Source organism: Nomascus leucogenys, chromosome 16 (genome assembly GCF_006542625.1).
Source record: "Nomascus leucogenys isolate Asia chromosome 16, Asia_NLE_v1, whole genome shotgun sequence".
In the NCBI taxonomy this organism is placed as follows: Eukaryota; Metazoa; Chordata; class Mammalia; order Primates; family Hylobatidae; genus Nomascus; species Nomascus leucogenys.
In genome coordinates this window covers 55,913,939-55,941,377 of record NC_044396.1, presented here as the reverse complement: position 1 = coordinate 55,941,377, position 27,439 = coordinate 55,913,939, and the positions used below count along the sequence as shown (strand labels likewise).

Sequence of the window (27,439 nt, the reverse complement as noted above, 5' to 3'; positions counted from 1 at the left end):
ATTCTTCCAACCCATGAGCATGGAATGTTCTTCCATTTGTTTATATCCTCTTTTATTTCATTGAGCAGTGGTTTGTAGTTCTCCTTGAAGAGGTCCTTCACATCCCTTGTAAGTTGGATTCCTAGGTATTTTATTCTCTTTGAAGCAATTGTGAATGGGAGTTCACTCATGATTTGGCTCTCTGTCTGTGATTGGTGTACAAGAATGCTTGTGATTTTTGTGCATTGATTTTGTATCCTGAGACTTTGCTGAAGTTGCTAACAAGCTTAAGGAGATTTTGGGCTGAGACAATGGGGTTTTCTAGATATACAAGCATGTCATCTGCAAACAGGGACAATTTGACTTCCTCTTTTCCTAATTGAATACCCTTTATTTCCTTCTCCTGCCTGACTGCCCTGGCCAGAACTTCCAGCACTATGTTGAATGGGAGTGGTGAGGGAGGGAATCCCTGTATTGTGCCAGTTTTCAAAGGGAATGCTTCCAGTTTTTGCCCATTCAGTATGATATTGGCTGTGGGTTTGTCATAGATAGCTCTTATTATTTTGAGATGAGTCCCATCAATACCTAATTTATTGAGAGTTTTTAGCATGAAGCATTGTTGAATTTTGTCAAACGCCTTTTCTGCATCTATTGAGATAATCATGTGGTTTTTTTCTTTGGTTTTGTTTACATGCCTTTTCTGCATCTATTGAGATAATCATGTGGTTTTTTTCTTTGGTTCTGTTTACATGCTGGATTACATTTATTGATTTGCATATGTTGAACCAGCCTTGCATCCCAGGGATGAAGCCCACTTGATCATGGTGTATAAGCTTTTTGATGTGCTGCTGGATTCGGTTTGCCAGTATTTTATTGAGGATTTTTGCATCAATGTTCATCAAGGATATTGGTCTGAAATTCTCTTTTTTGGTTGTGTCTCTGCCAGGCTTTGGCATCAGGATGATGCTGGCCTCATAAAATGTGTTACGGAGGATTCCCTCTTTTTCTATTGATTGGAATAGTTTCAGAAGAAATGGTACCAGTTCCTCCTTGTACCTCTGGTAGAATTCGGCTGTGAATCCATCAGGTTCTGGACTCTTTTTGGTTGGTAAGATATTGATTATTGCCACAATTTCAGAGCCTGTTATTGGTCTATTCAGGGATTCAACATCTTCCTGGTTTAGTCTTGGGAGGGTGTATTTGTCGAGGAATTTATCCATTTCTTCTAGGTTTTCTAGTTTATTTGCGTAGAGGTGTTGGTAGTATTCTCTGATGGTGGATTGTATTTCTGTGGGATCGGTGGTGATATCCCCTTTTTCATTTTTTATTGCATCTATTTGATTCTTCTCTCTTTTCTTCTTTATTAGTCTTGCTAGCGGTCTATCAATTTTGTTGATCTTTTCAAAAAACCAGCTCCTGGATTCATTAATTTTTTGAAGGGTTTTTTGTGTCTCTATTTCCTTCAGTTCTGCTCTGATTTTTGTTATTTCTAGCCTTCTGCTAGCTTTTGAATGTGTTTGCTCTTGCTTTTCTAGTTCTTTTAATTGTGACGTTAGTGTGTCAATTTTGGATCTTTCCTGCTTTCTCTTGTGGGCATTTAGTGCTATAAATTTCCCTCTACACACTGCTTTGAATGTGTCCCAGAGATTCTGGTATGTTGTGTCTTTGTTCTCGTTGGTTTCAAGGAACATCTTTATTTCTGCCTTCATTTCATTATGTACCCAATAGTCATTCAGGAGCAGGTTGTTCAGTTTCCATGTAGTTGAGCGGTTTTGAGTGAGTTTCTTAATCCTGAGTTCTAGTTTGATTGCACTCTGGTCTGAGAGACAGTTTGTTATAATTTCTGTTCTTTTACATTTGCTGAGGAGAGCTTTACTTCCAACTATGTGGTCAATTTTGGAATAGGTGTGGTGTGATGCTGAAAAAAATGTATATTCTGTTGATTTGGGGTGGAGAGTTCTGTAGATGTCTATTAGGTCCACTTTGTTTAGAGCTGAATTCAATTCCTGGATATCTTTGTTAACTTTCTGTCTCTTGATCTGTCTAATGTTGACAGTGGGGTGTTAAAATCTCCCATTATTATTGTGTGGGAGTTTAAGTCCCTTTGTAGGTCACTCAGGACTTGCTTTATGAATCTGGGTGCTCCTGTGTTGGGTGCATATATATTTAGGATAGTTAGCTCTTCTTGTTGAATTGATCCCTTTACCATTCTGTAATGGCCTTCTTTGTCTCTTTTGATCTTTGTTGGTTTAAAGTCTATTTTATCAGAGACTAGGATTGCAACCTCTGCCTTTTTTTGTTTTCCATTTGCTTGATAGATCTTCCTCCATCCCTTTATTTTGAGTCTACGTGTGTCTCTGCACGTGTGATGGGTTCCTGAACACAGCACACTGATGGGTCTTGACTCCTTATCCAGTTTGCCAGTCCGTGTCTTTTAAGTGGATCATTTAGCCCATTTACATTTAAAGTTAATATTGTTATGTGTGAATCTGATCCTGTCATTATGATGTTAGTTGGCTATTTTGCTCGTTAGTTGATGCAGTTTCTTCCTAGCCTCGATGGTCTTTACAATTTGGCATGTTTTTGCAGTGGCTGGTACCGGTTGTTCCTTTCCATGTTTAGTGCTTCCTTCAGGAGCTCTTTTAGGGCAGGCCTGGTGGTGACAAAATCACTCAGCATTTGCTTGTCTGTAAAGTATTTTATTTCTCCTTCACTTATGAAGCTTAGTTTGGCTGGATATGAAATTCTGGGTTGAAAATTCTTTTCTTTAAGAATGTTGGATATTGGCCCCCACTCTCTTCTGGCTTGTAGAGTTTCTGCCGAGAGATCAGCTGTTAGTTTGATGGGCTTCCCTTTGTGGGTAACCCGACCTTTCTCTCTGGCTGCCCTTAACATTTTTTCCTTCATTTCAACTTTGGTGAATCTGACAATTATGTGTCTTGGAGTTGCTCTTCTCGAGGAGTATCTTTGTGGCATTCTCTGTATTTCCTGAATCTGAATGTTGGCCTGCCTTGCTAGATTGGGGACGTTCTCCTGGATAATCTCTTGCAGAGTGTTTTCCAACTTGGTTCCGTTCTCCCTGTCATTTTCAGGTACACCAATCAGATGTAGGTTTGGTCTTTTCACATAGTCCCAAATTTCTTGGAGGCTTTGTTCATTTCTTTTTATTCTTTTTTCTCTAAACTTCCCTTCTCGCTTCATTTCATTCATTTCATCTTCCATCAATGATACCGTTTCTTCCAGTTGATCGCATCGGCTACCGAGGCTTCTGCAATCTTCGCGTAGTTCTCAAAACTTGGCTTTCAGCTCCATCAGCTCCTTTAAGCCCTTCTCTTCATTGGTTATTCTAGTTATCCATTTGTCTAATTTTTTTGAAAGTTTTTAACCTCTTTGCTATTGTTTTGAATTTCCTCCCGTAGCTCGGAGTAGTTTGATCGTCTGAAGCCTTCTTCTCTCAACTCGTCAAAGTCATTCTCCGTCCAGCTTTGCTCCGTTGCTGGTGACGAACTGTGTTCCTTTGGAGGAGAAGACGTGCTCTGCTTTTTAGAGTTTCCAGTTTTTCTGCTCTGTTTTTTTCCCCATCTTTGTGGTTTGATCTACTTTTGGTCTTTGATGATGGTGATATACAGATGGGTTTTTGGTGTGGATGTCCTTTGCGTTTGTTAGTTTTCCTTCTACCAGACAGGATCCTCAGCTGCAGGTCTGTTGGAGTTTGCTAGAGGTCCACTCCAGACCTTGTTTGGCTGGGTGTCAGCAGCAGTGGCTGCAGAACAGCGGATTTTCATGAGACCACAAATTCAGCTGTCTGATAGTTCCTCTGGAAGTTTTGTCTCAGAGGAGTACCTGGCCGAGTGAGGTGTCAGTCTGTCCCTACTGGGGAGTGTCTCCCAGTTAGGCTGCTCGGGGGTCAGGGACCCACTTTAGGAGGCAGTCTGTCCGTTCTCAGATCTCCAGCTGCCTGTTGGGAGAACCACTACTCTCTTCAAAGCTGTCAGACAGGGACATTTAAGTCTGCAGAGGTTTCTGCTGAATTTTTGTTTGTCTGTGCCCTGTCCCCAGAGGTGGAGCCTACAGAGGCAGGCAGGCCTCCTTGAGCTGTGGTGGGCTCCACCCAGTTCGAGCTTCCTGGCTGCTTTGTTTACCTAAGCAAGCCTGGGCAATTGTGGGCGCCCCTCCCGCAGTCTGGCTGCCACCTTGCAGTTTGATCTCAGACTGCTGTGCTAGCAATCAGCGAGACTCTGTGGGCATAGGGCCCTCTGCGCCAGGTGCGGGACACAATCTCCTGGTGTGCCGTTTTCCAAGCCCGTTGGAAAAGCGCAGTATTAGGGTGGGACTGACCCGATTTTCCAGGTGCCGTCTGTTACCCCTTTCTTTGACTAGGAAAGGGAACTCCCTGACCCCTTGCGCTTCCCAAGTGAGGCAATGCCTCGCCCTGCTTTGGCTCATGCACAGTGTGCTGCACCGACTGTCCCGCACCCACTGTTTGTCACTGTCTAGTGAGATGAACCCAGTACCTCAAACGGAAATGCAGAAATCACCCGTCTTCTGTGTCACTCATGCTGGGAGCTGTAGACCAGAGCTGTTCCTATTCGGCCATCTTGGCTCCCAGATCCCCAGGCTAAGATATTTTTAAATTAAATGTTTAGAAATGACCACACTTTAAAATAATCAATGAATCAGAAGAAATCATACAGTTCCACCTTCCAAAGCTTTAAAAAGAAGAGGAAATTAAATCCATAATAAGTAGAAGAAAAGGAGTAATTAAGACAGGAACAGTAATCATTGAAATGGTAGACAAATAAGAGAGAAAAGTAACAAAATTAAAAGAAAAATGATGATACACTCCTAGGCAAACTGACAAGTAAATGAGAGAAAGATCACACATCACAAAATAACAATATCAGAATAAAATAAGGGTCATCACTATTAGATCTATAGACATTAACAAGATAATAAAGAAATATGCTTTGGGAGGCCGAGGCGGGCGGATCACGAGGTCAGGAGATCGAGACCATGGTGAAACCCCACCTCTACTAAAAATACAAAAAAAAATTAGCCGGGCGTGGTGGTGGGTGCCTGTAGTCCCAGCTACTTGGAGAGGCTGAGGCAGGAGAATGGGGTGAACCCGGGAGGCGGAGCTTGCAGTAAGCCGAGATTGTGCCACTGCAGTCCAGCCTGGGTGACAGAGCGAGACTCCATCTCAAAAAAAAAAAAAAGAACTATGAAATTTATAACAACAAATTAGTCAACTTAAATAAAAATATAAATTTATTGAAAAACATAACTGACCATATTGAGAAAGATTGAACATAAAACCTAATCAATCCTATTTATCTTAAGGAAATTGAATTCTTTTTAAAATTTGTATTATTTTTCATCATCATAGCGTTATTATCTTTCTCTTTCCAACTTTCATTTTAGGTTTGGGGGTACATGTGCAGGTTTGTTACATGAGTAAACTTGGGGATCTGGCATATAGACTATTTCATCACCCATGTAATGAGCATAGTACCTGATAGGTAGTTTTTCCATGCTCACTCTCCTTCTACCCTCCATCCTCAAGTAGGCCCCAGTATCTAATCTTCCCTTCTTTGTGTCCATGTGTATTCAAGCTTAGCTCCCACCTGTAAGTGAGAACATGCGGTATTTGGTTTTGTGTTCCTGCATCAAATTGGTTAGGATAATGGCCTCCAACTCGATCTATGTTGCTGCAAAGGAGATAATCTCATACTTTTTATGGCTGTATAATATTTCATGAGGTATATGTATATTTTCTTCATCCAGTCCATTATTGATGGACATCTAGGATGATTCTATGCTTTTTCTAATGTGAATAGTGCTGCAATTAACATATGCATGCATGTGCCTTTATGGTAGAACAATTATATTCCTTTCGTTATATACCCAGTAATGGGATTGCTGGGTTGAGAAATCTCCAAACTGCTTTCCACAGCGGCTCAACAAATTTATGTTCCCAACAACAGTGTATAAACATTCTCTTTTCTTCACAACCTTGCCAGCATCTGTTATTGTTGACTTTTTAATAATAGCCATTCTGACTGGCATGAGATGGTATCTCATTCTGGTTTTGATTTGCATTTCTCTAATGATTAGAGCTATTGAACATTTTTAAACTACCAACAGTATTTTGCACCAAATTAGAAAAAAAAAAAAAACTATTCTTAAATTCACATAGAACCAAAAAAGAGCCCAAATAGCCAAAGCAATCCTTAGCAAAAAGAACAAAGCTAGAGGCACCATCACAGTATCCAACTTCAAACTATACTACAAGACTACAGTAAACCAAACAACATGGTACTGGTACAAAAACAGATATAAAGTCCAACAGAACAGATTACAGAACCCAGAAATAAAGCCACACAACTACAACAATCTGATCTTCAACAAAGTTGACAAAAAAAGCAATGGGGAAAGGGGACTCCCCATTCAATAAATAGTGCTGATATAACTGGCTAGCCATATGCAGAAGATTGAATCTGGACCCCTTCCTTTCACCACCTACAAAAATCAACTTAAGATGGATTAAAGACGTAAATGTAAAACCCAAAACTATAAAAAAAAATCATAGGAAATACCATTCTGGACTAGGACCTGACAAAGATTTCATGACATAAAAGCTCCAAAAGCAATTGCAACAAAACCAAAAATTGACAAGTGGGACCTAATTAAACTAAAGAGCCTCTGCACAGCAAAAGAAATTATCAACAGACACCTATGGAATGGGAGAAAATATTCATAAACTATGTATTTGACAAAGGTCTAATATCCAGAATCTATAAAGAACTTAAACAAATTAACAAGCAAAAACCCAAAACCCCATTAAAACATACGCAAAGCACATGAGCAGACACATTTCAAAAGAAGACATACATGTAGCCAAAGAAATTGAATACTTTATCAAAATTTTCACACAGAGAAACTTTAAGTCCAGATGGTTTTGCTGGTGAATTCTATCAAATATTTAAGGGATAAATAACACCAATTTGATAACAACTGTTCATCCAATAGAGAAAAAGTAAATGCCAAACTCATTTCATGAGGTCAAAATAACCCTAATGCCCAAACCTGTCATGGACATTTCAGCTTAAGAAAACTAAAATCTCTCATGAACATAGATGCAAAAAAAACCTTATCAAAATCACAGAAAATCTACACCAGCAATATATAAAATGGAAAGTATCCCATGAGGTGGTATTTAACCCAGAAATGCAAAGTTGGTTTAATATTCAAAAGCTAAACTAATACAATTAGCATTATTATGGAATCAGGAATAAGAATTACAAAATAATTTCAATTACTGAAGAAAAAGCACTTCACAAAACGCACACCTTTTTTTTTTTTTTTTTGAGATGGAGTGTCTTCTATCTGGTTAGTTATCTCTGTTGCACCTTCTTTTTTTATTTTCTGAGATGAAGTCTTGCTCTTGTCACCCGGACTGGAGTGCAGTGGCGAGATCTCAGCTCACTGCAACCTCTGCCTCCCAGGTTCAAGCGATTCTCTTGCCTCAGCCTCTTGAGTAGCTGGGATTACAGACACGCATGGCCACGCCCAGCTAATTTTTGTATTTTTAGTAGAGACAGGGTTTCACCATGTTGGTCAGGCTGGACTCCAACTCCTGACCTCGTGATCTGCCTGCCTCAGCCTCTCAAAGTGCTGGGATCACAGGCGTGAGCCACTGCACCCGGCCCATTCGTGATTATTTTAAAAAAACTATTACTTAGCCTGGGCACGGTGGCTCATGCTTGTAATCCTAGCACTTTGGGAGGCCGAGGCGGGCAGATCACGAGGTCAGGAGATCGAGACCACGGTGAAACCCCGTCTCATTAGCCGGGCGTGGTGGCGGGTGCCTGTAGTCCCAGCTACTCGGAGAAGCTAAGGCAGGAGAATGGCGTGAACCCAGGAGGCGGAGCTTGCAGTGAGCCGAGATCGCGCCATTGCACTCCAGCCTGGGTGACAGATAGAGACTCCGTCTCAAAAAAAAAAAAAAAACTATTATTTAACAAAGAGACTCTCACAACTTCTGTTTGACATATTGTTGGTTTTATGCATTATAATAAGGCAATAAAAAGAAATAAAAAGCATAAATACTGGAAAAGAAATAAAACTGTCTCTGCAAATGACATGATTGCTTACACGGAATAGCATAAGAAATCTACAAAGCAACTATTAGAACTAGTAAGTGAATTTGAAAAGGTTAAAAGATAAAAGGTTAATATTAAAAATAAGTTAGATTTTTATATACTAGCAGCAAACAACTGGATATTGAAATTTTTTAAAAGAATTCCATTTATAATGAGATAAAAAACTTAAAATACTTATGGAAATTTTCACAAAGTCATACAAGATCTCTACTCTAAAAAATATAAAACACTGTTTGGATAAATTTAAGGAGAACTAAATAAATGAAGAGATACACCACTGGAAGACTCAATGTTAAGATGTTATTTCTTCTCAAATCAATCTACAAAAATACATCGCAATCCAAGATTTAATCCCAGAAAACTTTTCAAATCAAAATTAACAAAGTGATTATAAAAAATATATGAGGTTGGGCATAGTGGCTCATGCCTGTAATCCCAGTGCTTCAGGAGGCCAAGGCAGAAGTATAGCAGATAGCCTGAAGCCAGGAGTTCCAGAACATCCTAGACAATAAAGCAAGACAAAAAAAAAAAAATGTTTTGTCTGTACAAAACTCTACAAAAACAGTTCTAGCTACTGGGACGCTGAGGAAGAAGGATCACTTGAGTCCAGGAGTTGGAGGCTGCAGTCAGCTATGATCACACCACTGGGTGACAGAGAGAGACCTTGTCTCAAATATATATATACATATTTGAAATATATATATGCAGAAGACCTGGACTATATAACCTATTGGACAAAAAGAACAAAGGTGGAGGATTTACACTGCCTGACATCAAGATTACTATAAAGTAAGACTGGTGTATTGCACAGATCAGAAATAGAACCATGCTTATACAACTATTCAACTTTCTACAAATGTGACAAACACATCCAATGAGGAATAGAAATCTTTAAGCCTTTTCAGCAAATGGTAATGAAATAACTGGATATCCAACTGGAAAAAATATTAATCTTGACCCCTACCTCACACTATATACACAAAAATTAATTTATGATGGATCATATATGTTAACCAAAAAGCTAAAACTCAAGCTTCTGGAAGAAAAAAAAATAGTTTCCTGACTTAGGGGTTAACAAGGATTTTTAGAGTGCAAACAGAAAATAAAAACCACAATGGAAGACAATTAGTAAATTACATTTTATCAGAATTAAAATTTCTACTCATCAAAAGGCATTGTTAAGAAAATAAACAGGCAAACCACCGAATGGGAGAAAACATACATTATATATATATAAATTCACTTACTAGTGAATTTAATAAAAACACAACCTAATGTAAAAAATATTGGACACTTTACAAAGGAGGATACACAAATAGCCAACAACGGCATGAAAAAGTTCTTGGAGTTGTTAGTCATGAGGCAAATATAATAAAATTATCCTAAGAAGATGCCACTATAAACTCACCAGAATGACAAAAATTAAAAACCTATATCACCAAATGTTGGAAAGCATATGGCATCACCAAAATCTTCAATCATTGTTGGTGGGAGTTTAAAACTTCTTTCAATAAAGAAAATACTTAAAAACTGTAGATAAGTATCATTTAAATGTGCTTTTAAAAATGATGTGGCATTATAAAACTAAACATACACCCACCCTATGATCCACAAATTTCTCTTTTAGTTATTTACCCAAGAGAAATAAAAATATATGGCCACAAAAAGACTTACATGAAAGTGTGGTATATTCATATTCATAAAAAGAAATACTATTCAGCAATGAACAGGAAAAAACTACTCACACATGCCACAATATGGATGAATGTTTTAAAACTATGCTGAGTAGGCCGGGAGCAGTGGCTCATGTCTGTAATCCCTGCACTTTGGGAGGCGAGGCAGGTGGATCACCTGAGCTCAGGAGCTTGAGACCAGCCTGGACAACATGGCGAAACCCCATCTCTACCAAAAAAAAAAAAAAAAAAAAAAAAAAAATTAGCTAGGCATCGTGGCACATGCCTGTGGTCCTAGCTTCTCAGAAGGCTGAAGTGGGAAGATCACTTGAGCTTGGGGGAGGTTGTAATGAGCCGAGATCACACCACTGCACTCCAGCCTGGGTGACAGAGTGAGATCACATCAAAAAATAAAAATGAAAACAAACAAATAAATAAAATTATGCTGAGTAAAATGCCGTATCAAAAAAAAGAGTACCTTCTATAAAATTTCATTATGTGAAGTTTTAGAACAAGCAAAACTAATCTACACTGGGGGGGAAGCAGTACAACAGTTGGTTCTGGAGGCTGAGGGGAGTGGGTATTGACTGGGAAGGAGTGTGAAGAACATAACTGTGGGAATTCAGAGATTAATAAATATGTGGCCCCTAATTCAAGGAGCTCATAGGACAGCAACTTTACCAGTAACACATAGCCAGTAAGCAGCAGACCCTAGATATGAGCACAACTTCTATGTTCAATACTACCCAACATAAAGCTACAATGTGTGGCAGAAAAGTCAGGTACAAATAAATCCTTACTTAAACACAGTAGTTTTCCTTATCGTTTTCCATTAACTCTATGTCTGACATTTCAAAGGACTTACAATGAAATGAAAAGTTTAAAGCCATATAAGTAACCGTAAGTCCTGAGTTTAAGTAAGCAGCTGGACTTTAGTTTGTTCAAGAGTAAAATGACAGCAGTAGAATAAAAAAGTCTCCAAATGTGTTTCTTAGAACCAAACATGGGTCCCATGTCCCACTTTCTATACCAGAGCTGCTCTACTTCTATCTGCTTTGCATATTGAGTTTGACCTTGAAAGTGTTCTCTGCCCAAAACAGAAAGCATAGTTTAAAAAACACTAGGCAAAATAAAGAGCCCTCATATTTTAAGATACTATAATTTTTAACGTGCAATTGGTTTTCCATTTTTCCCTATAAGAAATGTTCACACATTTTTCTAAAATACTTACAATTTCTCAAATTTGAAAGCAAAACTAAAATTGTGGATGAGTCCTAGGAATTCTTTTGTTGGGGCCATGAATTTTTTGTAAGTAATTCATACATGGATAGGAAGAAAGCCTATAGCCCATATGAAATGAATTCATTTTACTATTTAATGAGTAGTGCCAGAATTAAAGAAGTTTACTCGTAATTATTTTCAACTTTTAAAATCCTTTATGATCATACAGAAGTTGATAATTTAAAAGTATAGTTAACATTTACCTGTCAGTCCTCACCCAAAGCAGAAGCTTTATAAAACTCTTTCAATAAAGAAAATGCTTAAAGACTGTAGATCAGTGTCAGATTAAGGACACATACTAATAATTGTAGTATATTGCTAAGGTCCACAGTAAATATTCTAGTGAAAATACTAATGACACACATATCTAAATCAAAAGCCATTTTGATTAGAAATCTAAATAGATAATTGTGTTATAAGCTTTTATGCCTATAATGAATAATGTTATAGTTATAAAAATATTTTATAATAACAATTACGCATGTTCAATAAAGTATATATATATGTACATAAAATGTGTATATTAGATGACTGGATGCTTTATACCTCATAACACAGACTTTTCATGCAATATGAAAAATCAATTGTGCTGGAATCATACCAAGTCCAAACAATGCACACTGTGTAGATTGCACCCTGAGAACTATGAAAAGTAAGCATGCTGTTCTTTCAATGTCAAAGTAGTCATTAACGTACCATGATGAAGAATCATTATCTGTGCCAAAATTCCTGAACACAAATTACTGGTTTGATTATAAACCAAAGCAATAATAAATGCTACAGGAAAAACTAAGAACTTCTGACCCAAAATAATACTAAATAAACATTTATTTAGCAAGTCAGATTTTACTTAAAATATTAATGTTTTAGGACAGTGGCAATGTTTCAATGGAAAAGAATCCACTTAAACTAAGTGAATTTAAGCTTTACATTTCACTTTTATAATTAGAGTAGCCCTATAATTTACTTTCAAATCACAACACTTTTTAGAGACAATAGTACTAATAATAATCACTGGATGACTGCAGGCATAAACTGGGAGTACTTCAGACAAACTGGATCGTATGGTTATCTTACTTGTAATTGAAAAAAAAAAACAAATCCAAATATTCTTCTGTCTACTAACATTTTTTCTTTTCTTACTTTTAAATATGAAAGTCTGCATATCTCATCGTACGTATACGGAAAGACTGTTTTTAATATCTACTCTAAATAAATTCCAGTTTTATTATGCCCCTGTGTGGCCAGAAGGCACAGCAAATTCACTGTCACACATTCAGTGGCAAAAAAATAATTACTTCTAAAGGAAAATACAGATCTCTTTGTTGTATAAAAAAGATGGCTAAAAATTAGCAAATGGAAAAACTTAGAGAAACAATTTTATCACAAAAGATAGCCATCATTAGCTTGTTTATTTGAATATTGCCCAAAGCAATTGATAACTCAATGCAGTGAACCATGCTAAAAAATATGTCTTCTAGCGTCTCAATATTTATGTTTGCTTCCAAAGACAAGCTCACAAAAATTAGATTTCATATTGAACTCAGTACTTGACATTTTTACTAATGACAAAAGCAATTATCTTTGTGTCCTGATTAAATAATTTCACTTGAGAGTTTACAATGAGAAAACTTGATAACAAAAAATTAAAGTGGCATTTCATCAAAACCTATCAAGTGAGTTAAGTGAGTTTATGCAAGATGCAGACACATGATTTCTTTTTGCTAGACATCCAGTTGTTTCCTTTTAGCTGTAAAAGACAGACAATCCTGCTTCATGCACTAAAATGGTACTCAAGAACCATACAATAAGAGAATAAGCTAAACACTTTCAGTATGAAAATAAGGTTTGTGCTATATGGTTTCCAACAAAAAGTTAGTCTAAAATATTTTAATAATTATTACTCATAGATAAATTTCATTTAATCGTTAGTTAATTAATTCACTTAAGAATCTATATTAATCTCCAGTTTGGGGACTTACGACACATACAGTATTATTGGTGGGTTTAAAAATCTTTCCTCCTTTGACAAGTTGAACTTGGAAATGTTTCTGGAGCAGTTGTTATGGAAGATTTTCATCCTTTAATGTTTTATTGCTAATATGTCATAGAAGTCAACTGCCTCACCATCTAAAATCCTAATGAAAGTTGAGTTGCAGATTTGGGGATAAGATTAGCTACTGAACAAAAGTCTTAGTTTAAAAACTACTTGAAAGGGCCCCTTTTTAATAATACATTGTCTACAAATGATGCATGGTACTATTCTAGTAATCCCTACTAGAAAGCAATTCAGAATAAAATATCTAATTGTCCAAATTGATGGCTTTTTTTCTATCAATTTAAAGATCATTGTTAATGTCACAATACAAATACTGAATATTCCATGTCAACTAGTCCAAACAATTAAATGATTACTATTCATGTACTAACAACCAAAACTGTTCTTTCCAGAGATGATAGTTATATAATTGATGCTTAAATTGATGCTTAAGAAGATCATAGATGTCTAATTGAAAGGTCCATTATTCAGAAAAAAAATTTAAATTCTTGCATATGAGATCTTTCGATGACATATTCAGGCCATTCTTCTTCCATGATTTTTTTCTTCGAGAATAATTTTTTAGTCTATATCTTTACTTTCCACTTTAGTGTTAACTAAAATGTTAATACCTATGCAGGATGCATAGGCACTTATATTGTTTAAAAGAATATACGCAGAATAAAAGGTTTAAAAGACCCTTGTATCTAAAGTGAACACAAAAAATAACCAAAAAATTAAAATATGTGGAAGCATAAAATTCATATACTTATTTTTTCACTCATCATACTTCTAAAACAATAACTATTTTGCAGAACTTTTTGATTGATCTTAAAAGTAAATCAAGTAGCTGATCATTTATGAAGACGCATAGATGTATTTGTGATATAAGGTCAAATGATTTTTAAAGACGAATAAGAACATATAAAGGCAGAGATTTTTACCCCTAAAGCAAGATAAATTCTTTATCGATTAATTGGTAGTTTGGGATAGTTTTAGATAATAATCAATATAAGTTAAACAATACTGGTTGTATAGAAGCATTAAAAACTTCATAATCTAATGTTTAAGGGCAGCAGCATAAAAGTCCAGATTTTAATGACAGCTTTAAAGGCTCTTACTGAAATTACAGACATGCCAACAATAAAAGAAACTTGAAGCCAAAGCAAGTACACAGTGACAGGGATGCACACAATTCCCTCAAAAAATAGTTATTTTCAGATTTTTAAATTAATACTTACTTTAAAACCAATTCCTTACTATGCTGTTAATAGCATAATTTCTATACCTAAACCCTAATATTAATACATTTACATACAAATTCTTGGCATTTAAAAAAAAGACGGAACTAAAACAAGGAAAAGGTTTATAAAGGATGAGTACAAATCCTAAAACTCTGGTAGCTTCAGGTCATGGAAATTTTTAGAAAGCCATACTTGCTTTTTAATTTAAATATAACATAAAATACATATTTTTATGATAAATTATAGACACTAAAGTGATGTATTACTTTAAAAAAGGAAAACAGCATCTTAAAATACAGATACCCAATTTAGAATATCCTAACATTTCATATACTGTTTTATGTTTTTAATTTGTCTCAAGATAAAATATAAACAAAATCCAATTAGTTTATTGAATAGAACTGGATTGAGGAAAGAAAGTGAAATTTTATAAGAAATAGATATGTTATGCCATGTTCAAAGTAAAGGTTATAAATATATTTATCATCAGTAAACATTTTAAATGCCAACAAATTTTAAAAGCCTTGTTTTCATTTGCTAAATTAAGATACATATTGTATAACCGATATTTTTTTAATCTCCAAAATAGGATGCCTCACATTGTTCAGAGATACTAAAAAGAACAGACAAGTAAAACCATTCAATATTTTATGCATTATTAGTTCCTCATCGGTTTCCAGAAGGTTTCAGTGCATTGCCATGTTCACAGAATTTCTTTCTCAGTCTTCTCCACATATATTTACTTAAATGGGGTCTTTTTTATACTAAGCATGTAACATGAGAAATTCTCAAAAGCCAAACAACTTAAATGAGGAAAGAACTGGATGATAAAACTGCATTCCAAAAGCATTCTTTAATAGAATATCTTTTAGTGTAAGCCAGAGAAACCATCTGAGAGATATGTTCATAATTTAACAGCCTTCACCACAGAAAAATGATCAGGTTGAAAAAGCAATAGGAATTTACAACAAAGAATTCTGCCAAATTAGCTGACCTAATGCAAAGCATTATTCGCAGTTCCACAATATATCTTGTTTAAAAGTGATTATTGAGCTACCCTGCATAGAGAAATGTCTTAAGCCTAGAAAACATCTTCCACATGTTTTACAGGAGCATGCACGACTGCTAATTCACATTTTCAAACAAATCACATATGATTAAATAGCCCCATCCTTATATATGCAATGTAATCACTGCCATGATCACAAAGAAAACATCTATCGGGCATTTTTAAGTCATTTTATGTATTTAGAAAACAAAATAATGAAACAGCCTGATATCTGTATTACGTTTCAGAGGTCAAGCTAGTTAAATTTAAGATGCTTTTTCTGCTTTGAAGTAAGCTTATTTTCCTTCTTAAAATCAAATTAAGAATGCTATATAAAATTTTATATTTACAGTAAACAGACAACACCTTTATAATACTAGCACTTCAATACAAAACAATTTTTACTGGCATATAAGATTATTATTCTGAAAATAACAATATTAAAAGAAAATACAGTTTAGCTCTACTCACCTTGCATTGTTCAGTGTTTGTCCAAAAAGCTCATTTTGTAAGATATTTGGTGGGGATGAGAAAACCCCATGAAAATGAGATAAAACAGAATTGCAGACCTGGCGCAATGTCTCAAATTGCATTTTCTTTCTTTTTTTTCCCCTTCTCTTATTTTTCCCTACCACCTGTCTTTAAAATCATCTATTTGCTGACACCATCAAATACAAACACGCCAATCAAGTTCCATATTTCTCCTGAGCTCTGTAAAAACTGTGCTTAAATGAACAGAGGTTGATAGTTAATTGTACAGTCATTATTCTTCTAATTCAGTCGTAGAAGATTCAGTACCCGTGCAGCTTTCGGCTTTCTCCTGACTGTAGCAAGAATTCTAAACAGCAGTAAGCTTTTTGGGCATTCCCAGCTGAAGTGTGAAGCTGAGCTGCTTTCATGTACTCTACTCATATTTCTCTAAGCCTATTAAAAACACGCAATGAATAGATGCTGTCGTCAGGAGTTTTAGCACATCTGGCTGCCAGCAATAAAATATCAGAAGTAATAAAAATGGGGACAAGGTATCTTCTCAATGCTACTACTGGATAAGAGTCAGAGAAATTATGCATTTCCCCAACGCTTTTCTCTTTTCCTGAAAAACAACTCCAGCAACAGAGTATATCTCTTCAATGTGCAAGCTGCTGCAAAGGACCAGAACACTCTAAAAATAAGTGGTATATTCTTCTTTTGATGTCATGAAGCAATAAAAATATGATCAACAATAAAGCATTTATCATCTGCATTTAAAATGCCATGCTTCTAAGAGAAGTACATTTGGAAAACATGTACTTTGGTGTTTTAATTTCTTATTTTAAAATTTCTCCATTTATTTATTTTTAAAGAAAAGTGGATAATGTTGAATTTGGTCCTTTATAAAGGCTATATACATAGTGACTACATGGTTATTCACATAATTTTAGAAAAAAAATTATAGCTTTTCAATTAAAATTCACCTAAACACCACACATTAAATTAAAACTTCCCTCCAAATCCAGGTGGGGGAAAAACCCTACAGTCAAGGCCAGAGACACTTTATCAATTATTACTAATTTATTTCAATAATGGTGGTCATAGCATTTTGTAGAAGCAAATGTTTCCTGAAGGCTCCTTTGGTCTTGGAAAGCCACCCCATCATCATCTATTCTCAGTGAATAATTCTGTTTCTGATAAACGTTCAGGTTATTCTATACTCAAGCACATCCATCTTTCCATAACAGATCTCTAAAACTAGTGTGTAAGCCAAATTTTAAATATTAACTCACTTACAGAGATGCTTAGTATTTTTATTGACTTTTAATAGCTCTTAACCTTTGACATTTCTTTAATAGATCCAGCCCTTTTTGCCCTTTTTGCCTCAACTCTTTGCCCTTTTATCCCTTTCCATACACTATCAATAAATAGACATTTAAATACATTAAGTTTTTAAAAGCTATGAATTCTTTTTTGGCATAATCATGTCACAAAAGAACAACACAAATTAAACATGTAATAATATAAATTTTTAAACAACCATTTTTTAAAATAAGATATTCAATTATGGGTTTCTTCTCAACTAAGAGTGCCCCCATTTTATTTCAGTTTATTATTTTATTATTTCACTATTATTTATTATTTCAGGTTTTTATAGGTACACACCAATCTATTTGTCAAACACACATACATACCTAAATATCATAAAGTATTTTTAGTTTATAAAGCACTTCTAAATTTATTTTTTAATATCCAGAAAACGCTGTATGTGCTAATGCCACCATCATTTTATGGATGAAAAGAAACTGATGCTTTATTTATTTATGTATTTATTTTTAAATTAATTAATTATTTATTTTTGGGGGGACAGAGTTTCACTCATTGTCACCCAGGCTGAAGTGCAGTGGTGCTCACTGCAACGTCTGCCTCCTGGGTTCAAGCAATTCTGCCTCAGCCTCCTGAGTAGCTGGGATTACAGGAGTGTGCCACCACGCCCAGCTAATTTTGTATTTTTAGTGGAGACAGGGTTTCACCATATTGGCCAGGCTGGTCTCAAACTCCTGACCGCAAGTGATCCACCCAGCCTGGCCTCCCAAAGTGCTGGGATTACAGGCGTGAGCCACTGTGCCTGGCCTGAAGCTGTACTGAATTAAACATCACACAATTTATAAAAGATAGAAAAAATATTTTGATTTTCTTTTTGTTTTTGTCTTTGTTTTGGACTCCATTTTCTATGTTCCTTCCCTGCGATTCTATTTTTTTACATATGTGCACACGTGCACATGCACACACACACACACACACACACACATGCACACCTATTGTAAAATGGCCAATTTCAATAGATGAATAGGAAAATTACCTGCCAGTGGCCTAATCAAGGGTATTTTAGTTAGAGCAAATATCTCAAATGTTTTAACTCACAGGTAACTTTAAATGGGTTTCTTCCATTTACCTCAAGCAGAAGCAACCTGATGTGCTTTAATTTTTAAGCCTCTGATTATGAGTTGATTTTTCACACCTATGAAAGGTCAATTTCTACAAGTGTAAACAAACACTTTTAAATTTCTTATTTTCAAGTCAATTTCACAGCTCATACTATCTGTGATGGGAAAAAATGTAAATTTTCCCCTTTTAAATAGATTTAATTTTTATAAATAATCAGAAGCCCTTTGGAAACAAGTCTACTAAGTAAGAAGGTGATTATACTGCAAAACAACATTTGCTGTTAAAAAGGTTTCTTTTATATTTCAAAATTGGATATGAAGACTAAGTCATAGAAAAAGCATCAAAGTGGTCTAAGTAATGGAAACACTAGAATGAGACTTAAAAATGACTCCTTTGAAAGAGTCAACGAAATATCAACTGCCTTCCTCAAAGAGACTTATTTTTCCAGCTCTCACTATACTACACCCATACTAGTGAGCAGCTTTGTTCTAGTTCCCTCAGTATCCCAGAAATGATTTCTTCCACCTTCCCTCTCCATTACCAACCACCCTTTCACCTGCCCCTACGCATCCTTAAGGTCTCAAATGTCCCTCCTTTAGAAAGACTTTCTCTGACCTAAATTAGGCCCCGTATTATGCATTCTCATTATGCTCTGTGCTTATTCTTCACAGCATTTGATATGTGTGACTATATATTTACTTGAAAAAATGTTTAATATCTTTCACCCTCAATTCCATGAGGTTAAGTCCTGCATTCTTGTCTCATTCATCTAGCATAGTGCCTAGTACAGGGTAGGCGGTTCATTAAACATTTGTTGAATGAATGGATGCCTACATGTTAACAAAAAGTTAATTCTTTTTCAGTTACATACATAAACAGGATAGGAAACCGCCACAGGACTTCATCTGGTTCTCAGTTTCTACAGGGTTTTTTTTTGTTTTTTTTGTTTTTTGTTTTGCTTATTTTTAGCCTGCCACATCATCTTATAAGGGTCATAAATACAAGAGCAACCAATATTTGCAATCAAAAACATTGTGCTTTGAATGGACTCTGTAATTTGTTATGGATATCCTCAATATTATAAAGAATGTTTATAGATAATGCTTGTTTTAAATTTTCAATATAGTGCAGGTTCACATGTAACATAAATATTGGAGACTTCTGTCAGAACAGAAAGAACATGGTATTTGGAATCAGGCAGCCTGGTTTTAAGTACTGACTCCAACCCAAACTAGCTATATTACCTCAGCATATTTACTTTATGTATCTGAGCTATGGTTTTACCAAATGTAAAATAAGCTATATCACCTCATAGGGAAATTACTGTATTAAAATCTCATATGTACCAACACATTTTATAAATTATAAAGTATACAGTGTTTGGAAGTAAACTCACTATGAACTATTTAAGGAATCAAATTACTGGTACCTGAATTCTAACAATTATTTATCACGCTTATTCATTTGACAAATATTTATATTTTCTTTGTCCAAGTCTCTATCCTTCTACCTGTTAGTGCTGATAGGATGTAGGGCTTATGATTATCCTTTCCCAGAAAAATCAGATAAACTCAAAAGAACTTCCAAGCAAGATCAGCTCCATATTTACACTGAGTCCAGCAGAGAGACATTAACTCTTACAAATGGTATAGATGATGGCAATTGGTTTCTCTATGTATGTTCTATTAGAATCTTTAGAGTCTCACTGGAAATGACAGTGATAATTAGAGTCCTAACAGAAGAAGTGTTAAGGAACTTTTGGAAGCAAAGACAATTTCATGACAGAAGATATCTAAAAAACTAATCAACACTTGAATAAGTTCAATCTAAAAGTAATCAAAAAATGCAAATAAAAATAATAAGATAATGCATTTTGCCTATTAAATTGGCAAAATATTGACCAGAGGATCAAAAAACGCACAGTCTCATACCATGTTTATTGGTAGGAGTGTATACTGGTACAACATTTTGAGAAATATTTAGTAGTATATCTCAGAAGGTTTTTAAATGTTCAAAATCTGAGAGCACACAGGAACAATATAAACCAAAATGATAATATTGATTATCTCTGGGTAAGAACATGACAAATTTTTTTCATTTATACTTTTTGATACACTAGCCACAAGTAAAGCTCAAAATTTAATTTACAAACAGTGGAGAATGCTAAAATTATAACACAATCATTAACCATCACATATTAAGCATAATGTTGGCCCATGAATTTTCTTTAGCAATGCTCAAGTAAATAAAATAGTAGATTATTAGCTTTCATGTGATTAGCTATATCATTAGCAATGGTTTCTCCCCTTCTATATCAGTATAGATATAGATATAGATATAGATATAGACATAGATATAGATATTTTGAGACAGAATCTTGCTCTGTCACCTGGGTGTAACTCCGAACTCCTGGGTTCAACTGATCCTCTCACTTCGGCCTCCCATGTAGCTAGGACTATAGGTGTGCACCATCATGCCTGAATAATTTTTGATTTTCTTGTAGAGGTGGGGGGGGGTCTCACTATGCTTCCCAGGCTAGTCTTGAACTCCTGGCCTCAATCAATCCTCCCTCCTCAGCCTCCCAAAGTGCTAGGATTACAGGTGTGGGCCACTGTGCCTGACTTCTCCTTCTTAAACAGTAAGTTCCTAAAATTCTGTAATAACTCAAATTGTTTAATTAGTACTACGAAACATCCAAATGACAAGAGCAACCAAAACTCAGCACTAACTTCTTTAGATCATCCTCCAAAATATTTGAAGTGTAAATTCTTTCTTTTTTAAGTTTTTTCTTTTTTTTTAGTTTTTTAACTTTTAAGTTTAGGGGTACATGTGCAGGTATGTTACATAGGTAAATTTGTGTCATGGAGGTTTGTTGTACAGATTATTTCATCATCCAGATATCACGCATAGTATTTATTGGTTATTATTCCTGTACCTCTCCCTCCTCCTACCCTCCACCCTCCAATGGGCTACAGTGTCTGTTGTTCCCCTCTTTGTGTCCACGTGTTCTCATCATGTAGCTCCCATTTATAAGTGAGAACATATAGTGTTTGGTTTTCTGTTCCTGTATCAGTTTGCTATGAATAATGACCTCTAGCTCCATCCATGTCCCTGCAAAAAAACATAATCTTGTTCTTTTTTATGGCACATAGTATTCCATGGCGTATATTTACCACATTTTTTATGCAGTCTACCATTGATGGGCATTTAGATTGATGCAATGTCTTTACTATTGTTAGTAGTGCTGCAGTGAACATACGAGTGCATGTTTCTTTTTTCATCCCATTACTGGGTATATACCCAAAGGATTATAAATCATGCTGCTATAAAGACACACGCACAACTATGTTTATTGCGGCACTATTCACAATAGCAAAGATGTGGAACCAACCTAAATGTCCATCAATGATAGACTGGATTAAGAAAATGTGGCACATATACACCATGGAATACTATGCAGCCATAAAAAAGGATGAGTTCATGTCCTTTGTAGGGACACAGATGAAGCTGGAAACCACCATTCTCAGCAAACTATTGCAGGGACAGAAAACCAAACACTGCATGTTCTCACTCACAGGTGGGAATTGAACAATGAGAACACTTGGACACAGGGTGGGGAACATCACACACTGGGGCCTGTCGTGGGGTTGGGGGAGGCGGGAGGGATAGCATTAGGAGATATACCTAATGTAAATGATGAGTTAATGGGTGCAGCACACCAACATGGCACATGTATACATGTGTAACAAACCTGCACGTTGTGCACATGTACCCTAGAACTTAAAGTATAATAAATAAATAAATAAGGAAAAAAAGAAGTGTTAATTCTTAAAATTATTTAAGAAACTTGGTTTACAAATGCTTAGTGTCTAAGCTAAGTATCTTAAGAAAATTAACACAAACTCAAAAATTAAATGAAAGAATCAAAATTGGAAAGTTATGCTCTTCTGAATTAATAACAACACAAGCCTCTAACCCGATAAGCCATGATAATTCATGACATATTTAGATTTTACAGGCTGGGTTTAGTTTTCATTTTTAAGAGTACCAAAGCATTTCTATTAAAATATTCCATACATGAAAATAAACATATAACTAAACAAAGCTAATGAATCATTAAAATCATAAGATACACAATATGTATAATCCATAACAAAAATCCCTGAAATGCTAAAGGAATTTTTCCTTTTCTTAAAATTTGTATCTGTAGTCCCATCTATATAATTGAAACAACTGCATTCTCTCTTCCACTGCATTATTCTTGTTCTACTGACTACTTGAAGCATTCGACTGATAAAAATCTAAAGGTTATAAGAAAGATAGTCCAGAGAACAAATATTTTGAAAATAGTATCTTCATATATTTTGCACATTAAAGTACTCTGTTGTAAAGTATTCTGTATTTCCCTGAGGCATGGATCATAGAACAATTCACCTCAGGGATAACATATAAGCGAAAAAATAAAAGGCAGATGTGGAATTCCTAACAAAAGGAGGAAGAAGAAGGCATTCAAAAAAGGTAATTTAGGCCAGGCATGGTGACTAATGCCTGTTATCACAACACTTTGGGAGGCCAAGGCAGGCAGATCACCTGAGGTCAGGAGTTTGAGACCAGCCTGGCCAACATGATGAAACCAAGCCTCTACTAAAAATACAAAAATTAGCCAGATGTAGTGGTACGTGCCTGTAATCCCAGCTACTCGGGAGGCTGAGGCAGGAGAATCGCTTGAACCCGAGAGGTGGAGGTATATGCCGAGATCGTGTAGTGTGCAGGGATTGCACAGTGAGCCAAGATCATGCCACTGCACTCAAGCCTGGGGTACAAGGATGAAACTCTGTCTCAAAAAAAAAAAAAAAAAAAAAAAGGTAATAAGGTAATAATTTGACCTGTGCTTCAACTTAGGATGAGCCATACAGTACATTCAGGAATGGAAGAAAGGAAGAACAGCGTGGAGCTAAATAACCACACTACAAATCTAAAGATGACTAGTACATTTCTACTCACAAAATTTGAGATAAAAATCATAAAAGAGTTCAAAATTGTTACATCAGTTTTCATAAGTTTTAAAAATTTGTTGATGGCCAGCTGAAAAAAACATGTCGTTTTCTGATGTACAAAAACATTTTATAGCATTTCTTAGGGACTGAACCCTGTATCTATCCATAATGACCATTGCTGCAGAACAGACTAATAACACAACAGTTTCTGGCATCTAATTCAAAAAAGAAAGGGAAAGCGTGGTAAAAGCCACCACAAATGTGTGAAGCCTCATCATAATTGTGATCTCTCTTATTCTTCTTTCTAAGCCAGAAGTGTAAGGGCTAATCCTACTGTGCTTTGGTTTGAGTGGCATTATTCTCAAAAGCATTACTAGGTTGCTTTAATAATCCAGTGCAAAAGCAGATTTTGCAAGAGCAGTTCCCAAACCTAAAACTTGGCAACAGCTGGGTGTGGTGGCCCACGCCTGTAATCCTAGCACTCTGGGAGGCCGAGGTGGGTGGATCACCTGAGGCCAGGAGTTCGAGACCAGCCTGGCCAACATGGTGAAACCCTGTCTCTATTAAAAATGCAAAAAATTAGCCAGGTGTAGTGGTGGGTGCCTGTAATCCCAGCTACTCGGGAGGCTGAGGCAGGAGAATCACTTGAACCCAGGAGGCAGAGGTTGCAGTGAGCCAAGACTGCACCACTGCACTCCAGCCTGGGTGACAGAGTGAGACTTCAACTCAAAAATAAATTAATTAATTTAATTAAATAAAAATAAAAGCTGGCAACAGCAGAAATATCTTTCTTGTTGAATACAAGAGTTAGTTATAGAGTACCAAACCTCGATTTAAGCTCCACAATGAGAATCTCCAGAGTGACACCTCGAGATTCTACCAATTGAAAGAAAGAGGACCAAGATCCCTGAAAAAACAATTTGGAAAATCCTTTTAGAGTTAGGACTGCTTGTTCCAAGTATATATTTCCTTGGTAACTAACAAGAGAACCACTGAAAGCAACATTACAATTTCAGGGAGCTATATCAACATGAATAAGCTTCAACTCCATCTCCAATAGTTACATTCACCAAAAGCCACAATGTAAGGAATGTTTATAGCCCTGGGACTTCAAGGACTCACATCTAAACTTGCAAGCTGCCTCTACAAGTCACCTCTGCTATCTAGTAACTTCCAAGTGCACCTAGATTCCTCGAGAAACAAATATTGACTGCACATTGTTATTATATAAGACATTAGAAATAATAATCATTTGCACAACTATAAATGTGTTTCAGCAAAATATGTGAACAAATGAAATATTATGGAAAAATATTGGCCTCCAAGAGTGCCCATTCATAATTCCTTTCTTTCATATAATTCCTCTCTCTACTCATTACACTACGAAAAAAGACAGTGAGGGATCTTTTCTCCCAAAGGCTACCTATTCTATAAATACAAATATTTGTTTCACTTTGACATTGGCTGTCAGAAAAAAGTGCCTTAGAAGCTTTAAGAACATTAGGATATGTTAATTTGCTTGAGTAAAGTAACCTTTTTAGTATCTGTATGTATATCAAAACATCGTGTTGTAGACCTTAAATATTTACAATAAAAAATTTTTAAAGGACATCATTAGGTTCAATACTGAAGAAAAAGTATCTCCATAAAGGTATAACAATAAAGTTTAAAGTACTTTGTTTTCACTAGAACTTGCATATGACAGAACACTTCTCATAAACTAGAATATATTGTCATTGCCAGCTACATAATATATTCAATTAAATATGCTGCAAGTACTGACTAGCTGCTTGCCACTGATTGAGTGTAAATGGGAAACAGTGAGTTGGAAGGTACTTGGCTAACTCTCTTCCATTGCCTACCTTCTCCTTTCTTTCTTTTTTATCTTTCCCTGCCCACCTTCCTTGTCAACATAGCCCAGGAGGCCACTAGAATTAATACAATTGCCACTAAGGAGGCTCAGCTTAGAGGCAATATTAATGGTGATTCTAATGGGAACATTTTTTTCTATTCCCATATAGGCAGAAGTCTTTGAAGAGCTACTGAAGAGTGAACTGGTTAGAATTAGTCCTGTGACAAAGGCTCAAGCAATTGCTGTTAGGTTCTACCTTGCTGCCCTTAAATGTATTCAAGAAGAGGACATAAGGGATTGGTGTAAAGGAAGACTGAATTATGCAGAAGTTAAGATTATCTGACTTTCAAAGTTCCTTCAAAATTTTACGCTGAATCCCAAATGCCTTCTACTTCATCGTGCTTTAGTTACAAAAGGGATTACATCAAGACTAATATCTCAAATTTCTCTGGATTTTAACCCTACCTGTGTTTAGCAGGACGTCAGCTTCCTGCTAAATGACCTCCTATAAATGTGCAAGTACCCAGGCATTTCACATATGCCTCCACAGTCCTCTAAGTCTACTCATATCTTCTCCTCAGTAATATGTGCTGATTATAAAGTCACTTGAGGATGGAGCCTCCCCACTTGTTGGTGCCCTCAGTCTGAATTCCAGTCCTCAGCCAAAGGTGGCGAATCTCAAGGTTACAGCAATTCAAGGTACTGTGCTTTATGCAGGTATTGGGAGAATAAATCACTGTTCAAAATTCACTCATTCACTCAAGAAGTATTTAAATACTGACTAAAGTATCATAGGTACTTTTCTAAGTACTAAAGAGCTCACAGGAAAGAAAGAAAAAGGAGTGGAGGGAGGAGGGAAGAAGAGAAAAAGAAAAGGAAAAAGGAAGTAGGGAGGACACCATCCAGCCCTTACAGGGGTTTTTATCTGTAATATAGCAGGGAAGACAGAGACTAAGAAATTATACGTGTTATTGAGAATTCACATTAGAAATGTTAAGAAAACTTGTAATAATAGGTTACCTTGAAATAGGGCCGGGCGCGGTGGCTCACGCTTGTAATCCCAGCACTTTGGGAGGCCGAGGCGGGCGGATCACGAGGTCAGGAGATCGAGACCATGGTGAAACCCTGTCTCTACTAAAAATACAAAAAATTAGCCAGGCGTGGTGGCGGGCGCCTGTAGTCCCAGCTACTCGGAGAGGCTGAGGCAGGAGAATGGCGTGAACCCGGGAGGCGGAGCTTGCAGTGAGCCGAGATCGCACCACCGCACTCCAGCCTGGGTGACAGAGCGAGACTCCGTCTTAAAAAAAAAAAAAAAAAAAAAAAAAAAAAAAAAAAGAAATAGTCTTGGAGTTCAGAAGTTCAGAGGAGGTTTTGCTAAAAAAAAAAAATAGATTCAAGATGAGAAACATGGAATGATAAGCATTGGCCAAGCCAAAAGTGGGACGAAGGAGTATTCCACATCTGGAATACTCATATACAAAGATGTACAAAGATCAAGAGATGACACTGATTATGGCATAATCAAAGAAACATAAGAGGCCAATTCAGGAACAAATCAAATAGCTGGAGAAGAAACATTAGCCACATCCTACAGAGCATGGAAAACTGTTGAGATTCTGATTTTTAATCAAATCCATGAACAATTATGTGTTTTGCTGTAGCAATGCTTTTTGAGTCAACAGATATATCAAGTCCTAGCAGTCAGAATGGAGAAGATTCAGGAGTTAACAAGAAACACATAGGAGGATATATAACCATAAATACACCAAAATATTATCTCACTGTATGTGGATGCAGAGAGATCATTTAGAAAGCTAAGGTAATAGTCCAGGCAAGATTTTAGTTGGCCTGGATTAAAGTGATCATAATAAGATAGAGAAGGGTGGAGCCAAGATGGCCAAATAGGAACAGCTCCAGTCTACAACTCCCAGCCTGAGCAACACAGAAGACGGGTGATTTCTGCATTTCCGTTTGAGGTACTGGGTTCATCTCACTAGACAGTGACAAACAGTGGGTGCAGGACAGTCGGTGCAGTGCACTGTGTGTGAGCCGAAGCAGGGCGAGGCATTGCCTCACTCGGGAAGCGCAAGGGGTCAGGGAGTTCCCTTTCCTAGTCAAAGAAAGGGGTAACAGACAGCACCTGGAAAATCGGGTCAGTCTCACCCTAATACTGCGCTTTTCCAACAGGCTTGGAAAATGGCATACTAGGAGATTGTGTCCCACACCTGGCTCGGAGGGTCCTATGC

At 36.3% G+C, this 27,439-nt stretch overlaps 1 protein-coding gene across 49 annotated transcripts in view; it reads right to left on the bottom strand.

Annotated features, from left to right (window-relative positions):
* The window catches only part of RIMS2 (regulating synaptic membrane exocytosis 2), a 776,667-nt gene that overhangs the window by 442,136 nt on the left and 307,092 nt on the right, over nt 1-27,439 (bottom strand). For 16 of the 49 annotated variants that reach the window (XM_030795331.1, XM_030795349.1, XM_030795352.1 and 13 more), the window contains exon 1: nt 15,897-17,354. The exons of the other annotated variants lie outside the window; for them this stretch is intronic. In XM_030795331.1, the coding sequence (XP_030651191.1) occupies nt 15,897-16,018 (122 nt within the window). In that variant the 5' untranslated portion in view covers nt 16,019-17,354. Of the gene's footprint in view, nt 1-15,896; nt 17,355-27,439 lie in introns of those variants that run through there. 49 annotated transcript variants of the gene reach the window in all.